This window comes from Triturus cristatus, chromosome 2_1 (assembly GCF_964204655.1).
Source record: "Triturus cristatus chromosome 2_1, aTriCri1.1, whole genome shotgun sequence".
Lineage (NCBI taxonomy): Eukaryota > Metazoa > Chordata > Amphibia > Caudata > Salamandridae > Triturus > Triturus cristatus.
In genome coordinates, this window is record NC_140581.1 from 904,886,705 (window position 1) to 904,908,683 (window position 21,979).

General features: G+C 45.1%; 1 protein-coding gene across 2 annotated transcripts in view; it reads left to right on the forward strand.

The window, feature by feature from the left end:
- The window catches only part of GKAP1 (G kinase anchoring protein 1), a 565,016-nt gene that overhangs the window by 388,088 nt on the left and 154,949 nt on the right, over positions 1 to 21,979 (forward strand). For both annotated transcript variants that reach the window (XM_085633148.1, XM_085633155.1), the window contains exon 10: positions 7,008 to 7,078. In XM_085633148.1, the coding sequence (XP_085489274.1) occupies positions 7,008 to 7,078 (71 nt within the window). The remainder of the gene's footprint in view (positions 1 to 7,007; positions 7,079 to 21,979) is intronic.

A 21,979-nucleotide genomic window follows, 5' to 3' on the forward strand; every position in this document is an offset into this window, starting at 1 on the left:
AATCTGAGGATGGAGCCGAAGCCCATGCGCAGTACGGACCGAAGGAGGAGTCACCAAACTCGTGACTTCCAAAGACTGTCCAAGAAGAAAAACAAACTGCAAACATCCGGGCCCAACACCAGATGGCGATCTATGCTAAGTGTACAACTCTCCAGCTCTACATGCCAAGAACAGATGCATACTGGTAAGTAGCATATTCCTTCTGTGGAATGCTGGCGCAGGGGATATTCACAAGGTGAGGAATCCACAGGCAGATACTGTATCCACCAGAAAAAGCGTTACCGAAGGTAAGTAACTTGATCTTCAGCTCGCTGAGCTGTACAATCCCCTAGAGATTAGGTTTTTGTGACCATTGGTCTGAATTTGCCATCGTACATGCGACCTTTAACAATAGCACACGCTGCACTGTAAGCTTGTTTACTTTCTGTAGCGGGCTGTGCAGATCCGTCAGTATAAATTATAAATTTGTACTGGTCAAGAGGGAGAATTTCAGTAGGCAGAGGACATTCGTGTTCATATTGCAGGAATGCTTGTGTTTTTAAATATGCATCAAAAACGTATTCAACGTCAGTCGCAGCAAGAGAATTAACCCATTGTATCCATCCCGGATGTAATGCTTTTGCATTTGGAATGCTATCTTTTGTGACTGCCTCTAAGGCTGGTACAGGAGTCACGACCATAATGCGTTTCCCCTGTGCTAGGGCTCTTTCTTTTGCTACAGCGGTTTGAACTGCTGTCAGAATATTTTCTGTAGAAGTGAATTTCATTTCTGCTTGTGTATACAAGTGGGATTTGTATGCAATGGGTACTTTTTCACCTTCGTTAAAAGTTAAGTAGATGAATCTGCATTGACCCGGAATTATTCGGATCACTAAGTTGCGTACGTTTACACGTGTTTGCAAGTATTTCGTTGCTAACATGTCTGTTTGGAGTGAACGCAAACTTTCTGTGTTTTTGTGTCCAACGTGTGACTTTAAAATCAGGTTTGATTAATTCGTAGAGCGGTTTAACCCTTTCTGCTTAATTTAAAAATGAAGTTCTTCCAAAATTCAGGAAACCTAGAATCAACTGTAAATTTTTCAGCGTTTTTGGAGGTTGGAGCAGTGCACACTTTTCTAAAAAGTTGCCTGCCAGGCTTTTGCCTTCACTTGATAGTTCAAATCCTAGGAAAAGGACGTTGAGTTGGGCAATTCTTGACTTCTAAAAGTTGAATTTGTAACCCTCTGAAGCGAAGCCCAATATAACAGTGCTCACCCTGTTCAAGTGCCTATCCAGGTCATCGTCTGTCAGATATATATCATCGACATATGACAATGCCTCATCATCATAAGTGTGTAGTAACTCTGTTACCCTTGCTGAAAATAACACCGGGCTGTTTTTAAATCCCTGGGGCAGTCGAAAAAATTCTGGGTCCCCATTATTGAGAAAGCGGTCAAATATCTTCTTTCTGGGGCAATATTTTGACAAAAGAAACCATTTGAAATATAAATTGTGGTTTTATTTTTTTTACGGGCAATGTTATTCATTAATGCTGTACTATGTTCATTTTGCACTGCAAATGTTTTGCAACAAGAATTTAAGTGTCTGTAATCCAAAACTAGACGATATGTATTGTCTGGTTTGGAGATAGGAAACAAAGGATTGGTCATTGATGAGGTGCATGTTTAAATCACCCCCTTATATTCAAGTTGATCTAAAATCTCCCTGACTTGTTTTTTAGCTTCTTGCTTAACTGGGTACTGCCTTTGTGCAGTTGGTTGGTTTTTTTTTTTAACTGGATTTTATGGTGAGGTGAGTTCTCATCCCATCCTACATGATTTTTATACAGTGCTGGGGCTTGGGCTACTGCCCATTTCCTGGCTAATGTGTTTTTTAAATGAACTGGAATATGGTTGGAGAAAGGCAGGCATAATTGCCCTTTCCATGTGGGCACTTTCTGACAAACTCTGGTGGCCAGTCCTTTTCTGCTAGAAGTATATCATAACCCTTTGAAAGATACTCCCAAAAGAGTGCTTTCACTTTTCTTGTTACGTCTCCCTCTATCTGGAGTGTTACTTCATATAACCTATGTGGAGAACTAACCCTGGTGTCAGCAGTCTCAACTTGTATGTCCACTGTCTCCAGAAGTCCCTTCAGGTTCTGGCGAGCTATTGTAACTTCTGCTGCACTGTCCAGCATTGTCTGGGCCCACTCTCCGTTCCTGAGTTGGGTTCTCAGTATTCTCGGCATGTCTGATCTTCAGACCTGCTACCTTTTTCTTGGAGAATTGAGGTTTTGCTTTATTTTTCTGAACGTGTTGATAGTCTTTGGACTTCATGCGTTCTTCCTTGTTTTCTGATCTTCATCTTCTTTCGGATGTCTGTGACGATACCTGAAAGGTACGAGAGGAACATTTATCATCATCTTGATATCTGTCAGGTTTTCTCAAATTATCTCTATTCCTGAGGTTGTACCTCCTTTCAGAGGGCTCCTTCTGTGGAGGAAACCTGCCTCAGGAATGAGAACGCTTCTCTTTGGTATTCTGTTTGCTTTTTTCCCACTTCTTTTTAGAAGATGTAGGAGTGTTTTTAGGAAAGACCTTATCGGGACTTTCAGACAGTTGAGGTTTAACTGTGTAGTTCTATTAGCCTTTGTATGTTTTTAAGTAATTCCATGTCTGACATTGATTCAATGTCAGGGTCAGGTGTGTAGCCGGCTAAAATGGGCCATGTTGCTCCTGGTCTACCTAGTGGACCGAGCCTGGTAATGTGATTGTAATGTTTTAGGGCGCCTTTAAACCAGAGCACATGCTCCTGGTATGTGAGTGGAATTTCAATATCCTCGAAAGGAATATATTCCTCAGGTGGTTCATCATCTTTATAGGAGTGAAATAGGTGTGATACTGGATTTGATTCTGGGAATACTATCCATGAGTAGAATACCTCTGTCTGGTGAGATTCATGTGCCTCTATCACGAAAACTGCTCTACCACCTCTTGGTGTTAGGCCATGTTTTATAGGTTTTAGAGTGAAGACTCTCCTTAAATTTGGATGGATGTTTATAGCATCCTCGTCGGTTTCTTGAAAACCTATACGATTTATAAGCTGCTGCGACTTGGTCGGCTACAGTCCCACCAGCATCGGTGTTTGTGCTGTTTTCGGACATGTTGAAATGAAAAATGCAGAACAAGTTTCAAGGGAACAAAGATCAGGTGCACAATATTTTTGGAACACTGTATCCTTTCAATGTTGAACAAAACCAAACAGCTAATACATAGGACTTTCGTCCTACTCGGCTATGGCGGATATTATCCCTACCCACTCCAGACGTCTTATGGAGTTTTAGGAGTAGAGGATCTCTGAGAAAAGCACGACTGAGTTACTTCAGTATCTAGCGTTAAATGAGTGCTTTACCAAACCGTTGGGCGCCATGTAATGTAGTTCCTATATCCCTGATAGGCTCTGCGCATTGGAATAACATGCACTATAGATTTGACATAGGACTGAGGTCAGTATGTCTCTATTGAGTATATTAAACTTAATTACTTGTGTGTGCCAGCTAACTCAGAGGTCACTAGAAACTTCTCGAATATACAAGAAGGGATTAGTCTCTGACAACCGCATAAACAAGACAACTTTGTTTCCCTTTAGAATCGGAACAGTCTCAGAATCGTGGAAACAATAGATTAGTTTCATCTTGCATTTTTGGTTTCTACAGAGTTGCACAGAAATAGAGAGACGGGCATTTCAATAAAAGGGTTTATTGAACAGTCTTATTTCTCATGCAAGAGATATGAATTGCTACAATTGTAAGACACTGCGAAGTACAATATTTATGAGGTTAGCAGTAAGATAAAATAATACTGCAATAGCATGGTTTGTAGCTATGACATATATTAATCAAAATACATACATAAATAACATACGCTAAAATGTGATACTCATCTGATGCTTCTAAATTGTTCTACCCCAGTGTACCTAACCTAAGTGCAGTACGAGGTTTGAAGTAGGTGCCATTTCTAAAGTATAGCTAGCTATATTTTAGTTTAGCCAAGAGTTGCCAAAAGTTTCTCTAAGTTCTAGTCAGCTCCATACCTGAGAATGAGAGAGGTTGGAATCTCTTTTCTGGACTCGGTAGTCTAACCCCCCGCAAGGGAAGTCAGAGAGCACTGGAGCTGGATTCTCTTCGAGGAGGATGGCAGCGTCAGGTCAGTGCTTCAGGCTGGAACTCGATCTCCTTCCGAACTTGCCGTGGTGAACCGCATAGTCTGGGTTGGATCGAATCCTCCGGAAACCGCAATTTGCCAGGGCAAGTGCTGGTATATTTATACCTTGAAGGTGTCTAGGAATGCCAGTATTGACGTAAAAGTCGGGCAGAGGAACATCATGAATTAACCCCCAAGAAATAGATGTTCATGCATACTTAATGATTTCTTGGAGAAATCAATATTCAAGCTGAGGTAAATTCCTAAAGGCTTAAGGGTCAGGTTTTCCAAGAATTCGTTGTGACGTGTATGGACGGATGTAGGTGGCCATGCCTGTATTTGGTTTGTAAGGACAATATCTAAATAAGTGCCGGATTTCTATGTCCAAATAAGGGCAATGTGAATTGTACCTATATAAGGGCATAAATCGGGAAACCTATATACGAAATCTAAATCTGCCCACAACAGGATGTTTCTTCATCTGTAGCTGCTCTTGTCAAAAAAGGAAATTACATTAATATGGCAGGCAGCAGACGCTCCAAACAAAAATGGCTGAATTGGGGATATGGATAAGCGGGTGATTTTTAATGACCCTCTTTATGAGGCATACGTTTATTCAAAAAACATTGAAAGCACTGAGGTACACTGAAGTCTAATTTCAATGTGGCGAGCAGCACAAAGGTTTGATTTCCATTTATAACCATTAACATAGCAATAGTATTTTTGAAGGGGTTAAGTGGCCATGAAAGTTATTTTGGGATGAAAGTTGGTTTTTTTGCGATTTTTATATTTTACCAGGGTTTTTAAAAATATTTTAATTGTTTAATTTACAGCAGCACATGCCACTGTCTTATTCAATACAGTCACAATATCCAGTGAGTAGTCGAATGTCTTGTGATGTCCGAGCGACTCCTCTTCATCATAAGCTACAGGACTAAACGACGGGATGCCTTTCTAGTCCCTCCCCCTCTCTGGTCCCTCCCCCTCTCTGGTACCTCCCCACTCCGGTCCCTCCCCCACTCTGGTCCCTCCCCTCTCCACTTAGCATCTGGGTGTACCCCTGTCACTTCGCCTTTTTCGGTTGGCAAGATTGCGTTCTACTGGTGATGGAGTTATCCTGGTGGCCAGGGACTCCCAACCTAGACTGTAATAAGTTGTCCACCATCCCCATACCGTCTGAAGTTTTTCCAGGCCGCCTCTGGCTACATACACTGCTCTTTCTGCCTCCATGCAGTGCATCATACCAGTCACCCATTGATTCTTAATGGAAGGGATGGGGCTCTCCCACTTAATAGCTATAGCCCTTTTTGTTATGCTGAAGCTCAGCACGCAGAATATGAGTTATCTGGGTAGGTGTACGTCACTAGGAATTCCCAAAATTACAAACTGGCGTAGATGGGGCCTGGGTCCCCAGAATATCAGCAGGCTCTGCTACCACCTCCTTTTCAATATGTCTGTAAGAGCGGACAGTTCCAAATAATATGTAGGAAGTTGCCCACCGCTTATTCACAGAATATTTTTTAATAGTGTTGACAATGGGTGTGTTTTCAATGCTTATTCAAATCACGTACGAATACTTCCACTCCAAATCCATAATCCCTTGACAGGTGATTTGTAGGAGATGGATGTAGTTTAGCAAAGAGAATCTAAAATAATACTAGTCTTTTAGAAGAAAAGCTATTAAAAAAAATATAAAGGAACCTAAAATGGGCTTCAACTCCAGGGTTAGAAAGTGGATGGAAAACTCTTCTGAAACATATCTGAAAAATAGCCAGAAACCACATAATTAAATTAAAAATGCGCTAATTGAAAGAATGTGAAAATCACTGTGGAAAAATAATATTAACTACTTATTCAGAGAGAATAACAGCCTCCCGCTGCAAAAACAGATTGAAGGGAAAGATATTGGAATATATCCAGGTTAAAACAAGACTTAAAGCAAAAATATTGGAAAAATACAATCTCCAACAGAGACATAAGAACTCAAAGTATGCAGTAACAGCTACCCACATACTTCTAGAAGTACAGATAACAAAGAGCTAGTTTGAAAAAATTTCAAAATATTGCATTTAAAATGTTTGCATATGTAATGCCTGAATTGTTGCTGGATTTACATTATTTGGTCCATAGTTTAATCCTGGATTTCTGTCTATCATGCTTTTTAAATGATTTGCATTATTCAGTCTTTTTCAGCACATCTTTGCTTGTATTTATTTAGCATGTAAATACATCTATAAAATGTTAGTTTATTATGTTTTTCTTAAATTTAAAAAAGGTAACTTGACCATTCTATTAAGGCTGATTTTTTTCCCCTTTAGATATTGGCTCCCATACATTAACCAAGTCTTTTTTTTTCCAGAAGACATTTTTATGATTGAATTTTGCCAGGGTGATACTTGGGTATTGTGCACATTTCACAATATACTGCTGCACAGATCGTGAAGCCAACTTCTACATCTTCCCAACTTCAATCATGTCACTACTCTGAAAGTCTTCCAATGAGTCTAAACCCACATGTATAATGCAAATGAGGGGACCTGTAAGCTTTTGTTTTGAAGTAAGGATTGTATGCGTTTTGGGATGTGCAGTTGTCTCCAGGCCCTCTCTAGCTCCCTTTGGCAAATTTGAGCGGTTTCGTTGCTGGCCCCAAATTTAATGTAATTCAAAACTCCATAAAAATACTTTAAGACTGATGAGAAGGGGCCTGTTGTCTACAGTGTAAGGAAATGCTAAGACTATTGCAAAAATATTCTCCTTAAGGGTTACAGTTGTGACATGAGTACTTATGGTCAAGTAATAGTTTTTTGGTGTTTTTTCCAATTAGTGAAAGATAAAGCTGACATCCTTCTGCAAGTTGATGAATTGCTAACAATCAAGAATGAGCTCACTCTTCAGGTATGTTACCTGTTTAAGTAGTTATCACTCTTATAAACATTATGTGACACCTAATTGAAGTTATGGGAACTGAAAAAGCTAAAATCGCAACCTATTGTAAACCTGAAATTGGCTAAGATTGTTACAACCACACTTACATGCGATTATCTAAATAGTAAACAATTTTTATCTTGTTTAACAGAAATATTGTTTGACCTATAAACAAATGTAGTTGGATTTCCATATAATTACAACTGTTTATCAAATAATTTATAAAACAAAGTTAATTTTTTGACAGGTTTTGTATACTTGGTACATTTAGAAAAACACACGTTGAGCATGTTGTGCCGAGATCTTGTAAAAGGGTTTATTCTGCACTTAAAGATGTTATGCCATGTGGACTGCAGTTTGGACTAAATGACTGCCAAAATACTTATATTCAAAGGCATAATGATACATTTTAGATAATATTTTCTTGCAACCAATTTTCCATATAATTTGACATTTTGGATTTACCACCACCTCCTCTAGTCCAGTTGTATTATCATTCATGTGGAGTCAATAAAGACCATTGCATGCATTATAAAGATAAAAGTAGAGGAAATTACAAAGCAATTCTACTGTACAATTAAGAACAATAGTTAGTTCAAAATTAAAATATGATGGCTGGAACATTATTAACGACTAAGCATTGTTGAAGTACCGCTGATCTTTTGGATTCTCACTCCTCTCTTAAATGGTACTTGGGTCCGAACCATGAGTATCAGTGCCGGGAGTTTGTAGACTTTGTGGGACCTTTGGCCTTGCACCCTTGGATGTTCAAAGTGCTTAGTCCTGCTACTAGAGGTGCTCAAGTGGTACTGATCCTGTTGTTCGATTTAATTTCCACTGCTCTCTAAAAGGACTTGACACCAGTCATTGAGTATATTGGTTCCAAAGATTCTGGAATATCAATGTGTCTAGGTCAGTAGATGCATTGGCCTTTCACCCTTGGGTTTTCAAGGTGCTTAGTGCAGGTATTGGAGTGCTTCAGTGCTACGGAGCCTCTCACTGTCTCTTTTCATTTTGTGGTACATGAATCTGGAATATATTTTCCCGATATAAAATCTTGGGAGTCAAAAGTGCTTGGGAACTGTATTCCCTCTTGCGATTTAAAAAAAGCACTGACTTTTTTCCCAGCGGAAAGGCTTTTGAGACCTGAGGCCTTGCATGTTTAAAATGCTAAAGTCCGCCTCCTTTGCATTTTGGCAAAGTATGAAAATAGCCATTAGATGAGGTCCTTAGGGGAAGCATGGGATGGTACATTTTAGAATATCGACCAATTCACTAATTATTCATCTGAAACAGTGCCAATTGTTTATTCTCCCTTCTACCATGGTACTGCGCAGAAGACAATTCTTCTTAAATAATTTTGTGATAAGGTCATTTAGGCCCGCTTCTCTGATCTGAGAGACATCTAGCAGCAGATTCCTTATCTTTGAATTCTCCCCAGGCGTCAGATCCAGAATTCTTTTTCAGCAGTACCGACTGTGTGCCTGTAGAGGCGTCGAGCAATTCCATAGTGATGTGATGTTGGAGGAGTCCATATATGTCCCTTTCCGATACACTGACTTCAGTTTCTTCTATTCCGCTTTAAATGCGGATCTGGTAAGCGGTTACTCAGGCTGTTTTTAGGCCTACTTTGACGTTCACGTCGAACGAAACCGTGTGCTTTTAAACAATTTCTCATGTCCAGTGGGTTCAAGCCTTGTGGGTCCTGTGGCAGACAAATGTCTGCCACAGACCCTCACTTTATCTGTATGTGGTTCCTGGGGATCACCGTGATTCTGAGGAGTGCGATTCTGGGTGCCAACTTCGCTGAAGGCGCTGAGGGAACCTTAAATGAAGCTCCTAGTGGCGCGGAAGTCTGTCTTCCAAGACTTCTCATCAACCTCGTTCCCCTTTACGCTCCATAGACAGACTATGGGCCCGTTTCCGGAGCCGTGTTCCCGTGTACGTCACTTTCCATCGATGTAACAAGGTAAGTCACGACGCTGAGGTCGAAGTCACGGCACCCCCCAATTTCACCGCATAAAACGTGTTCCCGATCTTCGGTTGAAGGGTCAGTGCACAATTCTACCCCACGCCTACCACCCTCCCTTGGAGCCGGGCCGACTGACACAGATGCGAGAATATCACAAATCTCTTCCTACTGTCCTTGGGTCTTCACCTTCCCCTGGAGCGGCCTCAGACCGGTTCATAGAGCCGTGACTGTTCCCACGCCGGCGGATTTGCCCTCTGTCTCAGTTCGGCCTTCCGATTTCAAATCAGTTTCGACGTAGGTGCACCGCCCTTCGGGGTTCCCAGCTTCGGCACCTGGGTCAGATCAGCCGATGACAATGGCGCCGATCGATTACACGCCACTTCCCTTTTCTGATGCCTAAGTGACGCAGCTTCGGCGTCGGATGTGGGACGGTGAAGTGCCTGTCCCAGGCACCTTACCTTGGCTGTCTTTGGAACCACCTCCTGTTTTTCCTTCTGAGGAACACGATTATGGAGGTGATGGAGAAGATTTGGAGTTTCTCCACCCGATCTCTGACGCTGCTTATCCTCCTATGGAGAACAGCTGGCTGACTGAGTTGGTTGAAGCTAGTGGCTTGGAGTCTTCCCCAGCCACAGACCTCCTTTCCCTTCCTGGCATTGCTCCAGGGGCGAGCTCCTCTGTAGCTGATATGCTCAGACAAGTTTGTCGTTTTGGATATGACACTTCCTTCTGTGGAAATGATGACTAATCCCTTACTTGGCATCCTCCATCGAGGCCAAACGGGTAGAGCCGGTGCTTCCTTATAGTAAAGCTCTGTTTTGACATTTTGTTGGGGAATTGGGCTAAACCCGATACAGGGGCCCCTGTGGGTTGCACCATTTCGCACAGACAGCGTCTGGCTCCTGGTGATCCGTCCTGTCTCCTCCACCATCCCACTCATTACAGTTATTTTGTACAGACCTCTTCGCCCACCCAAAATATCAACGATTTTCCTACTGTCCCTCTAGGCAGAGAGTCCAGATGGTTAGACACTTGTGGCAGGCATGTTTTCTCCTCCACCAGTTCTGCACCGCGACCCCTTAACACTTCTTGCATCCGTAGACGTTTTCCCCATACATTGTGAGACTCATTGGCACATCTGCTTCCGTCCCTTCTGGACGAGACCCGGAACAATCTTGCCCTGTTAATACGAAATGGGCAACAAGCAGCTAAATGAATCATTTGATGTCTTGTGGATACCACTGATTCAGTAGGAAAGGCTATGGCCTCTTCGGTGGCACTACATCGGCGTGCCTGGTTGCGCACTTCTGGTTTTTCGGAGGCTGTTCAAAACCCCTTGATTGACATGCCCTTTGATGACGCTCATCGATTCTGCCCTTTTTAGGCCTTGGGGGTCCCTGTGGGACCCCCTGAGCAGGCCTAGGCTGTCAGGGTGTTTCTACCCTGCCCCCTTTTCATGTTTTTTGTCCTTTTTTCTTGTGACTCAGTTCAACCGAGTCACAAGATGGCTGCCAACACTTTTTGGTTTAGAGTGTTGGCAGCCAATCTAAATCAAGTTCGTGCTCGGAAGGGTTTGCGGATCCACCGCGGTCACCAGATACATCATTTTTTTTAATATGAATATTTAAGGAACTACTGAACGGATTTACATCATTTTTTAAAAAAAGAACGCTTTTTGAACTAAGAGCTACTTTTTTGCCAAATTTGGTGTAATTCCGTTCCGCAGTTCGTGCTGTAGCTTTGTCTAAAGATTCCTATGGAAGTTAACATGGAGAACGCAATTTGGGACCCCTTTTTTCTCAGCCCCCGCTCGATGATTCACCCTGAAACTTTCAAGACAGGAGCTGACCGGAGCGCCCCATTAGTTTTGAAAATTTCCCAAAGATTCATCAAACAGTGCCAAAGATATTGGCAAGTCAAAATAACACTTTTCATATGGAAACTAGGTCCTAACTATAACTACCTACTGGCGACCGCCAGTAGGTAACAGCTAGATAGATAGATAGATAGCTAGATCGATATAGAGTTATGTCATTTCATTTGTAGAACTGGGACAACGTCTCCTTCCTCCTCTTTTCCTGCTGGTTTGTGTTTGGGTTGTGGCAGTTGCTTTAACTGCCCCCCCCCCCCCCCTTTACCCCAATCGTTAAGTCCACCAATTCAAGGGCCTGTTCTCTTGTACCGTCGCCCTTGGTTTCCTTGACTGCGTCATCCTTGCAGACCAATGTCTATCCATTCCCTTTGGGGACATACCTCTACCTCGTCCCTTCTTGTTACCACATGCACCGCTCTTTGAGGTCAGCTATCACCATGGCCTCTACCTGTATTCCTTTATTCTTCAGCCCTCACCTTATACTACTTTTTCTGTGAACTGGCTGTTTAACGCTTTTAGCGAGGGTCTTTGAGCCAATGTTTTCCTTTTCTTCTAGAGTGGTTCATCAGGAACTTGGTTCCCCTTCTTGACCGTTCTTTTCTTTGAAGGTTTCTCCTTTTTTCCTTCATGGAACATATTTATGCATCTAGCCCATTCAAGGTTGGTTGTACCAGTTCTTCTTTTACATTGTGATCTCACGTCTTGGGAGTTCTTTTCTGTTGTTGTGTCTTCATCTCTCTTTTGGGAGCTGTGAAGTCGTTTTTCACCTTCGGGGTGTATACTGAATGCTTTTGCACTCTCAGTACATTCTATTCCGCAGGATTTTGTTCCAATAGATTTATACTGCCTGCACTTCTGTTTCCCGTCTCCTGTAGAGAAGCTCTTCCCTGGACTCTAGTCTTGTACTCTTGTATTTTCTGCAACCCTTGTTTGGTTCAGCTTTTCATGCGTGCTTTATTTGCAGAGGATGTACCTCTCCTGCTCGTCTGATGCCCAGCCAGGTCCTCCTCTGCCTGTCTCACTTACTATTGGTTGCTCCAGAGGCCTTCCTATCCTCCCCTCCGGTTGTTAACATTTCATGAAAACAGATGCTGGTCTTGATTTCTCTCTAGTGAGATTTTTCACTCTGCAGTCTTCTTTCACGATATAACCTTTTGGTTCTTTTTGCGGTTTCATCGGTCTGTTGGCTTGTTTTCTTGTGCCAGCAGACGTTTTTTTCCTCCGTGTGTGATGCTTCCTACACTCTCTATTTGCTTTTTCATATTTGCGTGGGTCATTCAGCCTCGTTGTCTCCAACATCATTTTGTGTGTGTGTGTGTGTGTTGTAGCTCCTGTCTTCTTAAGAAAACACGTCGCACTCACGGGGTAGGTTCCACTCTTTATTAGCGAGGACGCATTTCGGCGTTCTGCTTCCTTCTGCTCGCATTTAATACAAAAGTAAACAGCATGTACATGATTGTAAACTAATAGATGAATTCCCATTGGGTGCAGCAAGTCCGAGGTGGGAGGAGATTGGTCTATCCTGTCCCAATAGCATTCTTCCTCCGTTGATTATTACGGCAAACTCCTTGTACAATGCTCAGGGAGTGTGATGATATTTTGGATGGCAAATGCCGCTATTCAATGTTTGCCACGATATGAGCACCCCCAGAGCACACAGTCCATTCCTCCCCTTACTGCCGCCAAATCAGTTCAAAGTCCCTCGTGTGCTGCTAATAAGTGGGCACCCACCTGCCACCCCGGATCAACCCCCCCTCCCCTCCCATCTGATGGTGTGCGCACAATGGGGATGCACTGGAAGACATTCCTTCCAGCACATCGGAGAAAAAGTCTGCTTTCTCTTGGGGGGGGGGGGGAGTGGGGGGGGGGGAGGCAGAGGGGGGATGTCGGGGACCGCAAACAGGCACGTGGGGAAAGAAAGGAGTTTATCCTTCCCCCTGGTCTCACTCTGTAGTGCATTTCTGCTGTCCGATCACAGGTGGGGCCGCGATCGCGCAGCAGGAATGCACACACTTGGCCATCAGGCATTTTTGGGCCATAGGTTTCCCTAGATGGCCTCCGATCCCGGGGTCAAAAACGCAGGTGAGTCCCTTAGAAATCCAGGTTGTTTTGTGATACATAATTTTGATGTCTCCACAATACGTTTTGGGCCCTTCCCTGTTGCAGGCATTTGGCCCACCCACATAAGTGAGGTACCATTTTTATTGGGAGACCTAGGGGAATGCTGGGTGGTAGGAAATGTGTGTCAGCCCGGTGATCCCACAACTTTCCTACACTGAAATGTGAGGAAAATTTAATTTCTTTTTAGCTAAATTTGCAGGGAATTCTGGGTAAAAAAACAATAGGGAGATTCATGCAAGCCACACCTCCCTGGACTCCCCCGAGTGTCTAGTTTTCAGAATTGTCTGGGTTTGGTAGGTTTCCCTTGATGGCAGCCGAGCCCGGGACCAAAAATGCAGGTGGCTCCCTTGCAAAACCAGGCCATTTTGTGATTGATAATTTTGATGTCTTCACAGTACGTTTTGGGTTGTTGGTGTCCTGGGCACTAGGCATACCCAAGTGAGGCTACCACAGTGAAAGGGTTAAACAGTGTAAACTGTTTTTATTACAGTTTCAACTCACTTCTGCTAGCAGTAAACGAACCAGCGTCATTCTATCAGGGTTTCATTAATCACATTCACAGAGTCAACACACAGATGTATTTAGTGTGTGCTGAAATGACAGGAGGTGGGAGACAAAACAAGATGGGAGGCGGCGAGTACAAGCAAGGACGTGGAGGAAGTAAGGACAGGAAAGCAACCTGAAGCAACATATGAAGAATAAATAAAATAGAAGAATAAATAAAAGAAAGTTACTGAATTACAGCACGAGCAGTGGATGGACAGCGGAAGCACACTAATTAAACTAAATCAATCCGTACTTGCTCCACAGAAAGGAACGGAAGTGACACTTGGCCTCTTCTGGCCAGTTAGGTGGTAGCAAAGAAGAGCGTCACTGAAGCCAACAAATGGTAAGCAATGGGGGAACTCCAAGCCCTTTACTGTAAACAATAGTCTCGTACATGAGAGCACATGCGCTGTCGCAGGTTGGACCTACAAGAAACAATATCCTCATGTACTGAAACATTTATTCAGGAGTTACCAAAGCATTCAATAATGTAAACCTTTCGTCAAGGACTTTACAGTTGTAAATACAGTTGCACCTGCCAATACTGAGATTATTTCATGGCTGTAGGATGCCACTTTACCCATTCTGTGTTAATGTTCTGGAGGACTATACCCTATCTCAACTCTCCAGACCTCATCAAATATATCAAGAGGCATCACGCATGGTGATGACACTATAGGTTCAAATATGTTTTGATCATGTTCATTTCTTAGCATTAACTTATCTTTACCTCTGTAGATTAATGGAATATTCTGAAGTGGTGCCTGCTAGGCAGCGCCGCATCCTTCATTATTATGTAATGGATTAACATTTTAAACTTTCCTAATTCATCATTAAATACTATAATACATCTCAATTTCTTGTGATCTTATGCCCCCAATTATCCTAACCGCAAACACCTAACATCCCGTTGCCTAATGCAACAATCCCACCTACTTACATCATTTTGCATTCCTGAGGAAAAGTGGAAGCTTGTAAGGAAATATGGCAAAAAGCATGTAACAATGTCCCTTTTACTGTGGGGGTAGGGCTCCCCTAGAATGGTTTGCAGCCATATCAAAACCAAGGTTAAATTGTTAACAGTACTAGAGGAATTTGGGACATTTAATTAAATAATACGGAGTATGTACGGAGAGTTAAATGACAAAGCACTTTTCAAAAAGGTAATAGAAGAGAGGGAGATCAAAGCTGCATAGGAGAGAGAAATCAGAGGCAAAGTAGAGAGGGCAAATAAGTGCATAGATGTGAGGCAGATTTAAAGTGCAACAAGAAAGGCAGATCAAAGGCATCCCCCATCCTCCGTGCCTTTGTGGCATCCTTTACAGTTGGTGATTAAAGAATGGTTTCTACTACACATACTTGTGAAATGGAACTCTTGCACTGCTCTTTTTTTCACTTGTGGGTACCATATCTTAAATCTACATACTATGGAGAATTAGGGAAACATTTGTGGGTGCATTAACTTCACCATGCGCATGGTCTTTATGAGTTCGAGGCATGTGGGCTGCTGAATTCATATCTGTGCATAGATCGCCACCTAGTGTTGGGTCCGGATGTTTGCACGTTGTTGTCCTGGAAGAGTCTTCGAAGTATCACGAGATAGGTGACTCCTCCCCTGGACCACAGTGCGCATGGGCATCCTCTCCATCCTTAGATTGTTTTTTTCCGCCATTGGGTTCGGATGTGCTTACCTTAGCTCAAGTTAGGAAAATTGAGTTTAAGGCCAAAAGGCCTTTAGTTTTCGTCGGTACTGTTCCCGCTCGGTATCGACTGCTTTCTTGCTTAGTTTAGAAACTTCTTCCATTTTTTCGGATCCGTTTAATCCGAACATCGACGATGGAATCGAGGACCCCATTCAAACGGTGTCCTGTATGCCACGCCAAATACCCACACATCGACGTCCACCCGGTATGCAACAAATGTCTCTCGCCTGATCACGACGAATCGAAATGTATGGCCTGTGCCCGATTCCGATCCAAGAAAACTCTCCGGAATCGACGGGCAGCGAGATTAGAAGTGCAGCAATCGGCACCGGCCCCGGCCAACATCTTCAGCACCGAGGACGAAGATGTTGAGAGCGTGGAAGAAGTAAACTCCAGCCCCGCTTCCGAACATGTTTCCGATCGGAAGACGCCGATGAAGCGCTTTTTCACAGGGAAGAAGCCGTCGACGAGGTAGGAGACTACGATGAGGCCTTTGGGGCCGAAGAAGATAGCTCTGGTGAAGAGCCAGGCCTACCTGTCGAAACGGAGGCCATCAAAGTGCGTCATTCTATGGCTCCGGTCAAGGGATCGCCTCCGGGCCTTACCCGAGATCAATCCCAAAGTTCTTCGGCCCCGCCTTCGGGCCCGGCCTCGAACATCCAGCACGAGCCATTATTACCGAAAAAGACTGGTTTCCCTTCAATGAAACCGAAACCAATCGTCGCACCAGTTCCACCGAAACCAAAAGTGAAACTGGCAGTGGTCGGCACGAAGACCTCCACTCCTTCGACGCCAGCACAGACCATCGGCTCCGAACGCACTAAAAGGGATTTCGGCGCCGAACTCGCCGCAGCAGATATCGGTACCGACCCGAAAAGGAAGGAAGGCCATCGGTCCCACAAAAGCGCCTCGCCCCCTGGCACTGAAGCAGTCGGCCCCGACCACCAAAGTCAAAATAGCCGCTCCATCTGAGTCCACTTCGAAGACAGCGACACGCGTCAAGTCATCGGCTCCGACAACCGCTGATACCTCTCCTCGGATCGATGACCCTGTGGCTCCGAAGCAGTCGACGCCTACCTCTACGGAACCACTCTGCACCAAAGAACCTTCGGCGTTCTCGGTGCGGCAAGTCGCGGCGTCATTGCAACGCATCAGGAAACGGGCAGCCCTCCGGTCCACGTCGGGCCCAGACCCGAACTAGGCACCAAAGGCACCCTCGGCACCAACCAACATCACTTTTGGTTTGCCGCCATCCACGGCGCCGAAGATGTCCGAGATCCGAACACGTGTCCGCCAGACAAAGTCCCCATCTACTGGACACTCTCCTTCTGAGCCTTCACAGTCACAGTTCATCGACGCCGACACTGGCAGACTCATACTCCGAAAACGGAAGGTCACGCCAGAGCAGGCCTTGGACTCCTACAGAATCCCTCTGAAGCAGAAACTGCCAGCAGAGTCGGAACCGGTTCTATACGAACGCTTGCACACATCCTATCAGGATCCCCAGTCCTTTTCTCCTACACCCTCCGACACGGACGCAATGGAGGATTACATAGGTGATGATACCACCTACCCTAGGGATATCGATCCTGAAGAGCAGCAGGACCCAGATCAAGCTTGGGATGACCCTACAGACCAGGGTGCCGCAACAGATACCCAGGACACGCAGCTTTACGGCGCAAAAACATCTCCCACAGAGGACACTGCTGCCTTCAATGCCCTCATAGAACGTGCTGCAGCCAATCATGGAGTACAACTCCACTCTGACACAGTTGAGGAAGACTTCTTAGTGGACACTTTCGCCTCCTCCGAGAGAACTGTCAAAACTTTGCCCATGTTGAAAGGTGTTCTCAAGCCTGCAAAGGACATTTTCAAGGAAACAACTTGGGCACGGGTGCTAAACCCCAGGATTGAAAAAAAATACAAACCTGCGCCCGGGGACCCTATGTACATTAGAGGTCAGTTACCTCTGGACTCCATGGTGGTTGCTAACGTTCGCAAACGAGCCCACTCGCAAACAGGTGATGCTCCTCCCCCAGACAAGGAGTCCAAAGTGCTGGAGACCTCAGGCAAGAGAATTGCAGCTCAAGCAGCAAACATCTGGCGCATTGCCAATACACAGGCCCTCCTGGCTCGCTATGATCGTTCACACTACGACACACTAGAGTCACTACTCCAGCATCTGCCAGACGAATACAAAGAGGCAGCGGAGCTCCTCATCAGAGAGGGACAAATTCTTCCAAACGCATCCATTAAGTGCGCACTAGATGCTGCCGACACAGCTGCAAGGGCGATGAACACCAGCGTCATGTTACGACGACACGCTTGGTTAAGAATCTCCGGATTCAAACCGGAGATTCAAAACAACATCCTGAATCAGCCAGTCAACCCCGACTACTTATTCGGCCCAGAAGTTGACACCACCTTAGAAAAAATAAAGAAGGACACTGACACTGCGAAGTCAATGGGGGCTCTGCAAACGCAGACATTTCGTAGTGGCTCCTTTCGTCGCCCCGGGAATAGGGGAGCAGCTAGAGGCCAGGGGTCACAGCAGCAATACACTAAAGGGGGCACACAGAGTACCTACGATAAAACCTACAGAGGTGGATATCGTGGCTCCAGCACCAAGGGCAGAGGACGCGGTTACGGCAACACCAGGTCCTCACCCAAGAACAAACAGTGACGCCCTCTCCCTTCCCCCCGACCACATAACACCTGTCGGGGGGAGACTCCAGCGGTTCCTGTCCACGTGGAAAACCATCACCACGGACAGGTGGGTCAGGGATATTATCCAGCACGGTTGCTGTCTCGAATTAACCTCCACTCCACCCACAATACCGCCAAAGCACCGTCCTATGTCCGCAGAGCACTTAGCATTATTGCAGCAGGAAGTGCTAAGTATGCTGCAAAAAGGTGCACTAGAGGTCGTGCCCGTCAACCAGCAGGGGACAGGGTGTACTCTCTGTACTTCCTAATCCCAAAAATGGACGGGTCGCTCAGACCTATACTAGACCTGAGACCCCTCAACCACTACATTCTGTCAGAGCATTTCCATATGCTCACCCTACAGCAGGTTCTCCCGCTGCTCAGCCAGGGAGACTTCCTAGCCACACTAGACCTCAAAGATGCGTACTTCCACATACCCATACACCTGTCACACAGGAAATATCTCAGGTTCACTATTCAGGGGCAGCACTATCAATTCAAAGACCTCCCCTTCGGCGTGACAACAGCACCCAGGGTTTTTACCAAGTGCCTAGCTACAGTGGCTGCACATCTACGGAGACAACACATTCACGTCTACCCTTACCTGGACGACTGGCTTGTTCAGGCAAAGTCAGCCCAGTAATGTGCCAGCCACATGTCCCTCACCATTCACCTTCTTCACAGTCTGGGATTCTCACTAAATTACCCAAAATCACATCTACAACCCGCACACGTACGACAGTACCTGGGCGCGACCATAGACACTCTGGCAGCCACAGCTCAGCCAAATTTAGTGAGGATCAACAGCATGCAACTGCTGATCTCAAAGTTCAAACCTCAACACTCCCTTCCTGCGCGAGTGTTCATGCAGTTGATAGGCATGATGGCCTCCTGCATTTTCATAGTCCCGCACGCGAGACTACATATGCGCCCGCTTCAGGAGTGCTTAGCACGCCAATGGAATCAGGCTCACGGGCAATTAAAAGACCTAGTGTTGGTGAGCGGTCGGGCATACAACTCTCTGCATTGGTGGAATCCACAAAACCTTTGCAAGGGCCGACCATTCCAAGAGCCTATTCCACAAATAATACTGACAGCGGACGCCTCTCTCCAGGGATGGGGAGCTCATGTACTCAGTTACACAGTGCAGGGACTATGGACGACACAACAAAAGAAGATGCACATCAACGTTCTGGAACTGATGGCAATCTTCCTTGCCATGAAGGCATTCAAAGTATACTTGTGCAACAAAGTCGTGTTGATCCGGACGGACAACATGACTGCCATGTACTACATACAAAAGCAGGGAGGAACACACTCTCCACAGTTGTCTCACCTGGCTCAGAGCATGTGGAAGTGGGCCATTCAGAGGAACATATTCCTCATGGCGGAACACCTCCCCGGCAAGGACAACCAGATGGCGGATCTGCTCAGCAGACACAGCCACCAGATGCACGAGTGGGAGCTACACCCATCAGTATTCCAACCGTACTTCCAACAGTGGGGTCATCCAGAGATAGACCTATTCGCCACAAACGAAAACGCAAAATGCCAAAGCTTTGCCGCCAGGTTCCCACATCCACAATCGCAGGGCAATGCGATATGGATGAACTGGTCCGGCAGATTTGCGTACGCTTTTCCCCCAGCGCCATTAATACCGCTGGTGGCATGCAAACTGCGACAGCACTCACTGACACTCATCCTAGTTGCTCCAACGTGGGCGCGCCAGCCATGGTACACCACCTTTCTGGAACTTTCCGTGGTGCCGCATCAAAGGCTGCGGATAAAACCTGCACACTTAACGCAGAGCCATGGCGAAATTCAGCACCCAGATCCGCAACAGCTGAACCTGGCAATCTGGCTCCTGAAGTCTTAGAGTTTGGCTACCTAAACCTGCCACCTGACTGTATGGAGATCATCAAGGAGGCCAGGAGACCCACTACCAGAGCTTGCTATGCAGCTAAATGGAAGAGGTTTGTCATTTACTGCACCAACAATGACATTAACCCGCTAGACGCATCCATTCAAAACATAATCTGTTACCTCTTACACCTATACCGATGCAATCTGGCATACACCTCAATCCGTATCCATTTAACCGCAATAGCAGCCTATCTCCAAAACAGGCAGCACCTCTCTTTATTCAGAGTGCCTGCCATCAAAGCCTTCTTGGAAGGACTTAAACGAGTGATTCCCCCAAGGCACCCACCAGCACCGGTGTGGAACCTCAACTTGGTCCTCACCAGACTAATGGGTCCACCCTTCGAACCTCTCCACTCATGTGAGATTCAATTCCTCACCTGGAAAGTAGCTTTCCTAGTAGCAATCACTTCGTTAAGAAGAGTTAGTGAACTCCAGACACTAACCATTCAAGAGCCATTCATACAGGTTCACACAAACAGGGTCGTACTACGTACCAACCCCAAATTCATGCCTAAAGTAATATCGCAGTTCCACATGAATCAAACTATTGAACTGCTTGTTTTCTTTCAAAATCCACAAAATGTCGCTGAGAGAATGCTCCATACACTAGATGTAAAGCGGGCCCTCATGTACTATATAGACAGAACTAAGGACTTTAGGAAGACAAAACAACTTTTCGTTGCCTTTTCTCCACAACACAAGGGCAACGCCATTTCCAAAGCAGGTATAGCCAGATGGATCGTTAAATGTATTCAAATTTGCTATCAAAAAGCTAAACGCACACTAACGATTCCCCCACGAGCCCACTCAACACGAAAGTTAGGAGCGTCCATGGCTTTCCTGGGAAACATTCCTTTACAGGAAATATGTAGAGCAGCCACATGGTCCACTATGCATACATTTACCAAACACTACTGTGTAGATGTACACTCAAAACAGCAGGCAGCTGTAGGACAGGCTGTTCTCAAAACTCTTTTTCAGACTGCTGCAGCTGGCACTGGTAGCCGCCGCTAATAGGAGGTACTGCTATGTATTCTATGCACAGATATGAATTCAGCAGCCCACATGCCTCGAACTGAATATGCTACTTACCAGTATGCATCTGTTCTTGGCATGTAGGGCTGCTGACATTCATATCGCCCACCCTCCTCCCCGGCGCCTGTAGCAGCTGCAGCTCTCAGAATTACTGTATAGCATGGTCATCACTTACTGTATCTACTCCATCACTGCCACAATGGCGAAAAACAATCTAAGGATGGAGAGGATGCCCATGCGCACTGTGGTCCAGGGGAGGAGTCACCTATCTCGTGATACTTCGAAGACTCTTCCAGGACAACAACGTGCAAACATCCGGACCCAACACTAGGCGGCGATCTATGCACAGATATGAATGTCAGCAGCCCTACATGCCAAGAACAGATGCATACTGGTAAGTAGCATATTCAATATATATACATTTTAATTTGGTGTCTGCACAAACCACAGCACATAAGAAAGCAAATGTATGCATAGATCGCATTTGCAGACTTAAGCCACTTGGTACAATGTTTCTCTGTTTTCTGCCTGTCAATGTATGTTGATCTGTCTGAAAAGTGTAGCAAATGCACTGAGCAAACTTCCTATATTTTTTTTTACTACACTCTCATTTCCTTTATTTTTAGGGCTCATTAGATTATTGATTTTTTTGGGACGCATTAAAGCACCCAGTTTATCCAAAGGCACAAACACAAAGCAAAGTGTTCGAGGCATATGAGCTGCAGATTATACACTGTGCATAGATCGCCATCTGGTATTGGGCCCGGATGTTTGCAGTTTGTTTTTCTTGTTGGACAATCTTTGGAAGTCACGAGTTCGGTGACTCCTCCTTCGGTCCGTACTGCGCATGGGCTTCGGCTCCATCCTCAGATTGTTTTTTTCCGCCATCGGGCTCGGATGTAATACTTCGTGCTCCGGCTTCGAACCATTCCCGTTAGACCTTCGACGAAAAATCCTCGTCCATCGAGATTCTTCAGACGGAATCATCTTCT